The sequence below is a fragment of the Xiphophorus couchianus genome, chromosome 13 (genome assembly GCF_001444195.1).
Source record: "Xiphophorus couchianus chromosome 13, X_couchianus-1.0, whole genome shotgun sequence".
In the NCBI taxonomy this organism is placed as follows: Eukaryota; Metazoa; Chordata; class Actinopteri; order Cyprinodontiformes; family Poeciliidae; genus Xiphophorus; species Xiphophorus couchianus.
The window spans coordinates 25,237,126-25,250,221 of NC_040240.1; the positions used below are offsets into that span (position 1 = coordinate 25,237,126).

Sequence of the window (13,096 nt, forward strand, 5' to 3'; positions counted from 1 at the left end):
GAGGCTGAAAACTTCCGACATCAGGAGTCAAGAAGGCTTAAAAGTTCTGTGACTCCTGACGTCATAGAGGCTGAAAACGTCTGTGACTCCTGACGTCACAGAGGCTGAAAACGTCTGTGACTCCTGACGTCACAGAGGCTGAAAACGTCTGTGACTCCTGACGTCACAGAGGCTGAAAACCTCTGTGACTCCTGACGTCACAGAGGCTGAAAACCTCCGACATCAGGAGTCAAGAAGGCTGAAAAGTTCTGTGACTCCTGACGTCACAGACGCTGAAAACGTCTGTGACTCCTGGTGTCACAGAGGCTGAAAACTTCCGACATCAGGAGTCACAAAGGCTGAAAACTTCCGTGATGTCAGGAGTCACAGAGGCTGAAAACTTCTGTGACTCCTGACGTCACAGAAGCTGAACACTTCTGTGACGTCAGTAGTCACAGAGGCTGAAAACGTCCGACATCAGGAGTCATAAAGGCTGAAAACTTCCGTGACGTCAGGAGTCACAAAGGTTGAAAAGTTCCAACGTCAGGAGTCACAAAGGCTGAAAACTTCTGTGATATCAGGAGTCACAGAGGCTGAAAACTTCCGTGATGTCAGGAGTCACAGAGGCTGAAAAGTTCCAACGTCAGGAGTCACAAAGGCTGAAAACTTCTGTGACTCCTGACGTCACAGAGGCTGAAAACGTCTGTGACTCCTGGTGTCACAGAGGCTGAAAACTTCTGTGACTCCTGACGTCAAAGAGGCTGAAAAGTTCTGTGACTCCTGACGTCATAGAGGCTGAAAACTTCTGTGACTCCTGACGTCAATGAGGCTGAAAACTTCTGACTCCTGACGTCACAGAGGCTGAACACTTCTGTGACGTCAGTAGTCACAGAGGCTGACAACGTCCGACATCAGGAGTCATAAAGGCTGAAAACTTCCGTGATGTCAGGAGTCACAAAGGCTGAAAAGTTCCAACGTCAGGAGTCACAAAGGCTGAAAACTTCTGTGACTCCTGACGTCACAGAGGCTGAAAACGTCTGTGACGTCAGGAGTCACAAAGGCTGAAAAGTTCTGTGACTCCTGACGTCAAAGAGGCTGAAAAGTTCTGTGACTCCTGACGTCACAGAGGCTGAAAACTTCCGACATCAGGAGTCACAAAGGCTGAAAACTTCTGTGACTCCTGACGTCAAAGAGGCTGAAAACTTCTGTGACTCCTGAAGTCACAGAGGTTGAAAACTTCTGTGACTCCTGAAGTCACAGAGGCTGAAAACTTCCGACATCAGGAGTCACAGAGGCTGAAAACTTCTGTGACGTCAGTAGTCACAGAGGCTTAAAAGTTCCAACGTCAGGAGTCACAGAGGCTGAAAACTTCTGTGACTACTGACGTCACAGAGGCTGAAAACTTCTGTGACTCCTGATGTCACAGAGGCTGAAAACTTCTGTGACTACTGACGTCACAGAGGCTGAAAACTTCTGTGACTACTGACGTCACAGAGGCTGAAAACTTCTGTGACTCCTGATGTCACAGAGGCTGAAAACTTCTGTGACGTCAGGAGTCACAAAGGCTGAAAACTTCTGTGATGTCAGGAGTCACAGAGGCTGAAAACTTCCGACAACAGGAGTCAAGAAGGCTTAAAAGTTCTGTGACTCCTGACGTCACAGAGGCTGAAAACTTCTGTGACTCCTGATGTCACAGAGGCTGAAAACTTCCGACATCAGGAGTCAAGAAGGCTGAAAAGTTCTGTGACTCCTGAGGTCACAGACGCTGAAAACGTCTGTGACTCCTGGTGTCACAGAGGCTGAAAACTTCCGACATCAGGAGTCACAAAGGCTGAAAACTTCCGTGATGTCAGGAGTCACAGAGGCTGAAAACTTCTGTGACTCCTGAAGTCACAGAGGCTGAAAACTTCTGTGACGTCAGGAGTCACAAAGGCTGAAAAGTTCGAACGTCAGGAGTCACAGAGGCTGAAAACTTCCGACATCAGGAGTCAAGAAGGCTTAAAAGTTCTGTGACTCCTGACGTCATAGAGGCTGAAAACGTCTGTGACTCCTGACGTCACAGAGGCTGAAAACCTCTGTGACTCCTGACGTCACAGAGGCTGAAAACCTCCGACATCAGGAGTCAAGAAGGCTGAAAAGTTCCAACGTCAGGAGTCACAAAGGCTGAAACTTCTGTGATATCAGGATCACAAAGGCTGAAAAGTTCCAACGTCAGGAGTCATAAAGGCTGAAAACTTCTGTGACTCCTGACGTCACAGAGGCTGAAAACGTCTGTGACTCCTGGTGTCACAGAGGCTGAAAACTTCTGTGACTCCTGACATCACAGAGGCTGAAAACTTCCGACATCAGGAGTCACAGAGGCTGAAAACTTCTGTGACTCCTGACGTCAAAGAGGCTGAAAAGTTCTGTGACTCCTGACGTCATAGAGGCTGAAAACTTCCGACATCAGGAGTCACAGACGCTGAAAACGTCTGTGACTCCTGGTGTCACAAAGGCTGAAAACTTCCGACATCAGGAGTCATAAAGGCTGAAAACTTCCGTGATGTCAGGAGTCACAAAGGCTGAAAACTTCTGTGACTCCTGACGTCACAGAGGCTGAAAACTTCCGACATCAGGAGTCACAGACGCTGAAAACGTCTGTGACTCCTGGTGTCACAAAGGCTGAAAACTTCCGACATCAGGAGTCATAAAGGCTGAAAACTTCCGTGATGTCAGGAGTCACAAAGGCTGAAAACTTCTGTGACTCCTGACGTCACAGAGGCTGAAAACGTCTGTGACTCCTGGTGTCACAGAGGCTGAAAACTTCTGTGACTCCTGACATCACAAAGGCTGAAAACTTCCGTGACTCCTGATGTCACAGAGGCTGAAAACCTCTGTGACTCCTGACGTCACATAGGCTGAAAACCTCCGACATCAGGAGTCAAGAAGGCTGAAAAGTTCTGTGACTCCTGACGTCACAGACGCTGAAAACGTCTGTGACTCCTGGTGTCACAGAGGCTGAAAACTTCCGACATCAGGAGTCACAAAGGCTGAAAACTTCCGTGATGTCAGGAGTCACAGACGCTGAAAACGTCTGTGACTCCTGGTGTCACAGAGGCTGAAGACTTCCGACATCAGGAGTCACATAGGCTGAAAACTTCTGTGACTCCAGACGTCACAGAGGCTGAAAACTTCTGTGACTCCTGACGTCAATGAGGCTGAAAACTTCTGACTCCTGACGTCACAGAGGCTTAAAACGTCCGACATCAGGAGTCATAAAGGCTGAAAACTTCCGTGATGTCAGGAGTCACAAAGGCTGAAAAGTTCCAACGTCAGGAGTCACAAAGGCTGAAAACTTCTGTGACGTCAGGAGTCACAGAGGCTGAAAACTTCCGACATCAGGAGTCAAGAAGGCTGAAAAGTTCTGTGACTCCTGAAGTCACAGAGGCTGAAAACTTCCGACATCAGGAGTCACAGAGGCTTAAAAGTTCCAACGTCAGGAGTCACAAAGGCTGAAAACTTCCGTGACGTCAGTAGTCACAGAGGCTGAAAAGTTCCAACGTCAGGAGTCACAGAGGCTGAAAACTTCTGTGACTACTGACGTCACAGAGGCTGAAAACTTCTGTGACTCCTGATGTCACAGAGGCTGAAAACTTCTGTGACGTCAGGAGTCACAAAGGCTGAAAACTTCTGTGATGTCAGGAGTCACAGAGGCTGAAAACTTCCGACATCAGGAGTCAAGAAGGCTTAAAAGTTCTGTGACTCCTGACGTCACAGACGCTGAAAACGTCTGTGACTCCTGGTGTCACAGAGGCTGAAAACTTCCGACATCAGGAGTCAAGAAGGCTGAAAAGTTCTGTGACTCCTGACGTCACAGAGGCTGAAAACTTCTGTGACTCCTGATGTCACAGAGGCTGAAAACTTCCGACATCAGGAGTCAAGAAGGCTGAAAAGTTCTGTGACTCCTGAGGTCACAGAGGCTGAAAACTTCCGACATCAGGAGTCAAGAAGGCTGAAAAGTTCTGTGACTCCTGACGTCACAGAGGCTGAAAACTTCTGTGACTCCTGATGTCACAGAGGCTGAAAACTTCCGACATCAGGAGTCAAGAAGGCTGAAAAGTTCTGTGACTCCTGACGTCACAGAGGCTGAAAACGTCTTTGACTCCTGATGTCACAGAGGCTGAAAACTTCTGTGACTCCTGATGTCACAGAGGCTGAAAACTTCTGTGACTCCTGACGTCACAAAGGCTGAAAACTTCTGTGACGTCAGGAGTCACAAAGGCTGAAAAGTTCGAACGTCAGGAGTCACAGAGGCTGAAAACTTCCGTGACGTCAGGAGTCACAAAGGTTGAAAAGTTCCAACGTCAGGAGTCACAAAGGCTGAAAACTTCTGTGATATCAGGAGTCACAGAGGCTGAAAACTTCCGTGATGTCAGGAGTCACAAAGGCTGAAAACTTCCGTGATGTCAGGAGTCACAAAGGCTGAAAAGTTCCAACGTCAGGAGTCACAAAGGCTGAAAACTTCTGTGACTCCTGGTGTCACAGAGGCTGAAAACTTCCGACATCAGGAGTCACAAAGGCTGAAAACTTCTGTGACTCCTGACGTCATAGAGGCTGAAAACTTCTGTGACTCCTGACGTCAATGAGGCTGAAAACTTCTGACTCCTGACGTCACAGAGGCTGAACACTTCTCTGACGTCAGTAGTCACAGAGGCTGAAAACGTCCGACATCAGGAGTCATAAAGGCTGAAAACTTCCGTGACGTCAGGAGTCACAAAGGCTGAAAAGTTCCAACGTCAGGAGTCACAAAGGCTGAAACTTCTGTGATATCAGGAGTCACAGAGGCTGAAAACTTCCGTGATGTCAGGAGTCACAAAGGCTGAAAAGTTCCAATGTCAGGAGTCACAAAGGCTGAAAACTTCTGTGACTCCTGACGTCACAGAGGCTGAAAACGTCTGTGACTCCTGGTGTCACAGAGGCTGAAAACTTCTGTGACTCCTGACATCACAGAGGCTGAAAACTTCCGACATCAGGAGTCACAGAGGCTGAAAACTTCTGTGACTCCTGACGTCAAAGAGGCTGAAAAGTTCTGTGACTCCTGACATCACAGAGGCTGAAAACCTCTGTGACTCCTGACGTCACAGAAGCTGAAAACTTCCGACATCAGGAGTCAAGAAGGCTGAAAAGTTCTGTGACTCCTGACGTCACAGACGCTGAAAACGTCTGTGACTCCTGGTGTCACAAAGGCTGAAAACTTCTGTGATATCAGGAGTCACAGAGGCTGAAAACGTCCGACATCAGGAGTCATAAAGGCTGAAAACTTCCGTGATGTCAGGAGTCACAAAGGCTGAAAACTTCTGTGACTCCTGACGTCACAAAGGCTGAAAACTTCTGTGACTCCTGACGTCACAGAGGCTGAAAACGTCTGTGACTCCTGACGTCACAGAGGCTGAAAACGTCTGTGACTCCTGGTGTCACAGAGGCTGAAAACTTCTGTGACTCCTGACATCACAAAGGCTGAAAACTTCTGTGACTCCTGACGTCACAAAGGCTGAAAACTTCCGTGACTCCTGATGTCACAGAGGCTGAAAACCTCTGTGACTCCTGACGTCACATAGGCTGAAAACCTCCGACATCAGGAGTCAAGAAGGCTGAAAAGTTCTGTGACTCCTGACGTCACAGACGCTGAAAACGTCTGTGACTCCTGGTGTCACAGAGGCTGAAAACTTCCGACATCAGGAGTCACAAAGGCTGAAAACTTCCGTGATGTCAGGAGTCACAAAGGCTGAAAAGTTCCAACGTCAGGAGTCACAAAGGCTGAAAACTTCTGTGACGTCAGGAGTCACAGAGGCTGAAAACTTCCGACATCAGGAGTCAAGAAGGCTGAAAAGTTCTGTGACTCCTGACGTCACAGAGGCTGAAAACGTCTTTGACTCCTGATGTCACAGAGGCTGAAAACTTCTGTGACGTCAGGAGTCACAAAGGCTGAAAAGTTCGAACGTCAGGAGTCACAGAGGCTGAAAACTTCTGTGACTCCTGATGTCACAGAGGCTGAAAACTTCTGTGACGTCAGGAGTCACAAAGGCTGAAAACTTCTGTGACGTCAGGAGTCACAGAGGCTGAAAACTTCCGACATCAGGAGTCAAGAAGGCTGAAAAGTTCTGTGACTCCTGACGTCATAGAGGCTGAAAACTTCTGTGACTCCTGACGTCACAGAGGCTAAAAACTTCTGTGACTCCTGATGTCACAGAGGCTAAAAACTTCTGTGACTCCTGATGTCACAGAGGCTAAAAACTTCTGTGACTCCTGACGTCACAGACGCTGAAAACTTCTGTGACTCCTGATGTCACAGAGGCTGATAACTTCTGTGACTCCTGATGTCACAGAGGCTGAAAACTTCTGTGACTCCTGACGTCACAAAGGCTGAAAACTTCCGTGACGTCAGGAGTCACAGAGGCTGAAAACTTCCGACATCAGGAGTCAAGAAGGCTGAAAAGTTCTGTGACTCCTGACGTCATAGAGGCTGAAAACTTCTGTGACTCCTGACGTCACAGAGGCTAAAAACTTCTGTGACTCCTGATGTCACAGAGGCTAAAAACTTCTGTGACTCCTGATGTCACAGAGGCTAAAAACTTCTGTGACTCCTGACGTCACAGACGCTGAAAACTTCTGTGACTCCTGATGTCACAGAGGCTGATAACTTCTGTGACTCCTGACGTCACAAAGGCTGAAAACTTCCGTGACGTCAGGAGTCACAGACGCTGAAAACTTCTGTGACTCCTGACGTCACAGAGGCTGAAAACGTCCGACATCAGGAGTCACAAAGGCTGAAAACTTCTGTGACTCCTGATGTCACAGAGGCTGAAAGGTTCCTGGCTAAGCTAGCCTTAGCTGCCTAGCTATTTGACTTAGCCAGTAAAATAACTTGGTTACTGTTAGCTATAATTGTATTGATGAAAATTATTTTGTTGCTTTAGCCACTAAAACGGCTTTGTAAGGCTAGAAGAATTCCGTAATGTTAGCTGCTGGAAAGATTAGCTATAGCAAGTCTTTGGTTAAGAAAAACTGTAGCTTTTGACATTTACTTGGTCATAATTGGATATTTACTTGTTGGTTTGTTTTTTAAAAGTTCTCAAGGATAAAAAAAAAAAACCTTAAATAAAATTGGCAATTTTATTTAGATTGGTAATTTAAATAAAATTAATAAAATTGCCTGGCTAAGCTAGCCTTAGCTGCCTAGCTATTTGACTTAGCCAGTAAAATAACTTGGTTACTGTTAGCTATAAAAAAGTTGTTTATAAATATTATTCAGACATAAAAATAAACCTTGACTAAGGTTTTTAGGCATTAACACCTCATTGAGGTTAATAATAATAAAAATAGATTACCTGTGAAATCATCAGGCCTGATGTAAAATAGCTCTTTAAAATGTGACAATTACCCAGTAATTCAAAGATGAACAAAAAATAAAAGTTTTTTTTTGTTAATATCAGCAATTACATTTTATCCACAGAGAAGACAGAGATTTCTGGCAGAGCAGTGTATTACCTGTGTGATGAACATGTTTTATCTGCTTCTTATTGCTGTAATAACCTGAATGTATCAGATGAACATCGTTACCTAGAACTACTTTAGTTATTTGAGAGAAAAGCTGATTTTTCTGAACTTTATTGTAATACAGGAGGCTCTATTGTAGCTATATTTGGGAGAATGCAAGTATTTCCAAACTTACATATCTTTCAGAACAAAAGGAAGAAGCACAATTTAGTTGCTCTTGAATAAGTTTTAAATAGTTTAAGAAATAAACAAGAGATTCTGTATTTCATTTGATCTGTATATTTGATCAATAAATACCGCAGACATTTTACAGAAACAAAAACAAATTATATTGACTTGAAAAAATATGTCTCAATCAATGTGTTTTAGTATTAAAAGTGAAAATAAGATGCTTATGTTTATGTTGATAATGACCCTTGGATGAAGCCACTGTCGAATCCATTCAGTCGACCTTTTGCTGACTCAGGAGTATCCAGTCTCGCCACAGACTCTCCAGGTCATCCTTCAGGTGATCGGAGTCTTTAATCAGCTGGCCGTGGGGTTTTTTTCCTTGAGGAACCATTTTCTTGTTGATCTTTGCGGTAGTTTGGACGAGTTCCATCTCAAACTTCCTGACCAGGGAGAACAAGGTGGTCTTAAAGGCCTTCATGCTTTCATCTATTTTCTTCTTCATCTCAGGTCCACAGCCGTGGACACGGTGACCAGGAGGATGATGGTGGCCAGGAGGTTTGTGACCATGATGGTGACAATGATGGTGGCCAGGATGGTGGCCAAGATGGTGGCCATGAGGTTTGTGACCATGATGGTGACAATGATGGTGGCCAGGATGGTGGCCAGGATGTTGACCATGATGGTGGCCAGGATGGTGGCCAGGATGTTGACCATGATGGTGGCCAGGATGGTGGCCAGGATGTTGACCATGATGGTGGCCAGGATGTTGACCATGATGGTGACCATGATGGTGGCCAGGATGTTGACCATGATGGTGGCCAGGATGTTGACCATGATGGTGACCATGATGGTGGCCAGGAGGTTTGTGATCATAATGTTGGTGATGGTCACAATGGTGTGCATGATGGTGAGTTTCCAGGAGTTCAAAGCACCTTTTCAAATGCTCATTCAGCTCCTTGAGCTTCTCCAGCAGCGCCATCTTCAGGCCTCTGGGGTCCAGGGCTTCAATGTAGTGGCCTGCCAAGATCTTGATACCCTCCAGCTGCCAGCGGATTTGAGCCACCAGCTCCTTGGCGTGGAAGTGTATGTCATATTCCAAATGGTGCAGAAAGTCATGGAGGTGTTGCTGCAGGTGATCTACCTCTTGGCAGAACCTGTGGTAGAAGTGTGTGCTCCACATAACTATATGAGTGTACACCAGGCGGAAGAACTTCTGGACCGTCTCCACGCTGTGTGAGATCAGGGAGCTGCAGAACCACAGACAGAAATCTGATGAACAACTCGTTTCTTGACACTTGAAAAGCTTTTCTCAGTAGATATATATCTATATATAATAACAATATTATTATTATTTTATTTTATTATTATAACAATATGATTATTATTATAAATAGTAATAATAATGATAATAGGTATTATTAAACATGTAAAATTACAAATAATGAAACAAATAAATAAAAGAACATAGATCTTTAAAAGAATAGAATAATTGATGAAAATTAAATTATGGATTAAAAATATTTAAAATAGATTATTAATGATACATACAAATAATAACCCAAAAATCTAAAAGTAAAACACTGTGACTATTGAAATATGTTTGTTTTCTTAAGTTTAGATTTCTATAGCTTCAGCATTAATGAATGTTCCCTTTAAATATTTAACCAGTTTTAATGTAGAAAAGTTTTGAGGTTTCCTCTTACCACAGATACTGTCCTGGATGAGAATGTCTGATGTCCCACACGTAGTCCTTTGGGGTCAATGTTGACTTCTGGACATAGTCCCAGTAAGCGTCCTGCGCCATCTTTACCTGGCATCTAGACGGATGGTCATACTGTCCACCATTACAACCTGCAGAGACAACACAGCTTAAAGCCTTGTTTCCTTCTCCTTCTCAGATTTTCACCAAAGCATCAAGATTGTCTGACCTGTGAGGAAGACGAGGACGAGAATGACGAGGATCTTCATGGCTGCCTTGAAAGAGAGCCAGAGTTAACGCTTTCAGGTCCGGGTTGATCCAGAGGAGAGACGCTGAGGATCTGGAGTCCTTCCTGTCCAGCCAGTCAGCCGGCTGATGGACGCTGAAGGTGTCTTCATCAGTATTTATAGCTGAATGGAGGAGATGCTGAGCTCAGAGCTGCCACAGCTCCATGAACGTCACGCTTACAAAGCTGATAAAGGAACGAAATGCTGATATTATTCATTAGGACACAGTGATGACACTGATAATTAATCGACACTCTGTTGATTAATTATCAGCAGAGACACCAAAGTATCAACATTATTGTCCGAATCTTATTTGTGATTCAGCCCAGTTATTTTATTTGGGTCAGAACCTTGAGGTTCTTCCACTAGAACTGAACATTTTCTGTGTTTGAATCAATCTGTCAGGTTTTACTCATCTACATAACAATTAAAACTAGTGATCTAAGTTATACATTATATAACTAACTTACAGAGTTTCTGTTAAAGGTGATCATTTGCCCAGTGACAGTTTATGGAGATATCTGTTTTATCCCAGAATAACCACAAACTTCAGTGTTTATCTGAGACTTTGTCACAAAGTGAAACACAAAGTAGATGGAAAATAAAACTATTTTTTGAGGTTTCTTCAGTCATTGTAATACAGGCCATTCAAGAGATCTGTCCTGCCAACAACCATCAGTATCTAAATAACTCTGAAGAATTTGAATTAATACGAGTTACAACAACATTTAATTTCCCTTTGGCATCAATAAAGTATTTTAATTATAATTAGAAAACTTCGCTGAGTCAGCTCTGTTGGTCCTCAGATTGGAGCATTAAAGCCTAAAGAGCCTAAAACAAAAGATTTGCAGGTTGTGTCTGTCGTATTGCAGTTCCATGTCATGAAAATGTCCAAAAGGTGTTCATGTTTAGAAGGACGCTAATGTTAGCTTACGTGCTACTGTTAGTATGTGAGCTACCAATGGTGTGTTGACTAACATTTACTTACTCCACTCAACATGCAAGCTTTACATTTACAGTATGTAATTTTTATTTTAAAAAAAAACGTTTTAAAACATATTTATATGAGCATGATTGACAGCACTAAGACCCTCCTTCTGGCTCTGATTGGTCGGTCAGGTGTGGCGCATTCCTTCAGACGGTAGTAGCAGCTGCAGGAGGAGATTGACCCTTTGACAGGTTTTCTCTCTCAAACTGTCACAACATGGTGACAGTTTTAACAGATACATTTAAAAAAAACATATTTTTATAAAAGATACTTACTCCTGCTTTTACGCATAAGCTAAAGCTAGCTAAAATGCTAATATTGGCTTAAATGCTACAAATGGCATGTGTACTATTCACAGCATATTGACTAATATTGATTTACTCCATTCAGTAGGTTAAGTTGAGCTTTCATATCAGTATCAACTAAAATGCTAACGTTAGCAAAAATGCATGGAGGCTCTTAGTAGCATGTTGACCTACAGTGTCCGTACTCTGTTCAGCTGAAATGCTAATGTTAGCTTATGTGCTACCATTAAAACATGGAGTATCAGTAGCATGTTAGTCATGTGGAGCCTGCGTCCCACTGCATGCTTTTAAATGTGTAAGGAAAGTTATAAAAACTGAGGCTTTTATTTTGATATTTTCTGTAAGCTTGCTTTTAAAAGGCCAAACTAATCTCTCATGTATGTAACAGTGGTTTGGTTAAACCAGGTATGAAAAGGCTAAAGCCAGAATCATCTGCTGTGGGAAATATGAAGGCTTTTATTTTGTTGATTTAATCTCCTTCCTTCTCTAACTTGGTGATTTTAAAATGTAGAGACAAGGTGTGACCTGCAGGTTCAAAGCAAGCTGGACTTCCAGAACCTCAACAGAACCTCAACAGAACCTTAACAGAACCTCAGAAGTTCATGCAAAAGGATCCCAGACCAAGAACTGAGGGGTAAAAATGGACATAGTTTCCAATTAAAATCTACATTTTTGTTGATCTGATGTAACATTCTGATTTTCAGAGACACATAATGTTGGGTTTCCATCCAGAATAATCAGACCTGCAGAAAATAACAGCTTATTTCAAACAGGAAAGAAAAGTAACTAAATAAATACATTTCCAGGGTTCAAAGGTGCCAAGAGCGACTGATGAACAGATTTATCAGCTTCACTCTCAAAACCTTCAGCAGATAAAAGCAGTTTGTTCCGATCCAGACCCGGATAATCAGCCGTGACTGTTCCTGTCCCCAGAGGGATTGCGGGTCATGGAGATGTAAGCTGGACTTTGATCCGTTCTGTCGTCTCACCCTGTGATAATCTGTTCTGGAGCGCTGCGTGTCCCGATACAACCCAGCCGGCTGATAAGTTTCCCTCAGAGGAAAAGAAAGCTGCTGATAAACTTGTTTCTGTCTGACGTCCACAGAAGAACCTTGAAGAAACCCAAAGGAATCTGAGACATGAGTCACAAATGAATACACCCGTAAATGTGACGCACAACAGCGATGGAAGACAGAGCGGCTTCTCTCGGCCCAGGAGTTTAATTCCTGCTTCTGAACGATCTGATTGGACACTGGGAAAGATTATTGATGAGCTCAAGTTGTTCTAAAAGGAGTTAGCCTACCTGAGAAGCTATGCTAGCCCAAAATAGCATCCCAATGCTAAACATCTTGCTAATGCTAATGTCCACAGTCCACGTTTCTAAAGAAGCTCCAATCTGATGGTTAAAGGTCAATAACACATTAAAATCTATAAATATATTTGTTTGTGACCTCATGTGTTTATTTATTCAATAATTTCGCAGCAGAAAGTGTTTTAGAGTTGAAATGTTGCTTATTTTGTTGATAAAAGATTTTCAATTAAAACGTGATAATTAATAACAGACGCTGCAATTTACTTGATTAAACATTTGACTTGAGTCCCTGACTAGTTATTGTGGGTCAACAAGTTTGTTTCTTTCAAACTGAACAAATGAACAATATTGACTTTTCTTCTCGTTTTTAACCCAAACTTATAGATTGAACTCGACACAGAGATGATAAAAACTAACGTAATGTTTTTAAAAATAGATTCAGACTTTTGATTTGTGAAAACATGCTATTTTTCTTCAAAAATATATTTTTTAGAACATTTCCACCAATATGTTTTCTTTCCCCAAACCTCCTACCATGTTGATTTAATGAACCTAAAAATAGAAATAAAATGATGGATCTTTCAAAATCACTATAGATATTCATATACATTTATGAGAAGTTGTCATTTTTTAAGGTAATGCGGATCTAAATTAAAGGATAAAGTTCACTCATTCCTGGTATATAACTTTTTACAGTGCAAACCCTACAAAAACAAATTCAGGAATTATAGAGAAATACTTTCTTCATTTTGTACTCAAACCTTCAGCGTCGTCATGTCTGGAGGCCTGGAGCTGCTGCCATTTGATTGGCTGCTTCAT

At 43.1% G+C, this 13,096-nt stretch overlaps 1 protein-coding gene across 1 annotated transcript; it reads right to left on the bottom strand.

Moving 5' to 3' along the window:
- Nucleotides 1–7,544: 7,544 nt before the first annotated feature.
- Nucleotides 7,545–12,410, bottom strand: LOC114155468 (uncharacterized). The gene is made up of 4 exons (XM_028035373.1): nt 11,955–12,410; nt 9,615–9,857; nt 9,390–9,537; nt 7,545–8,933 (listed from the first exon to the last, which is right to left on the bottom strand). Exons 2-4 carry the CDS (start codon nt 9,652–9,654, stop codon nt 7,958–7,960), a joined length of 1,164 nt encoding a protein of 387 aa, XP_027891174.1. The 5' UTR covers nt 9,655–9,857; nt 11,955–12,410; the 3' UTR covers nt 7,545–7,957.
- Between the last annotated feature and the right edge of the window lie 686 nt (nt 12,411–13,096).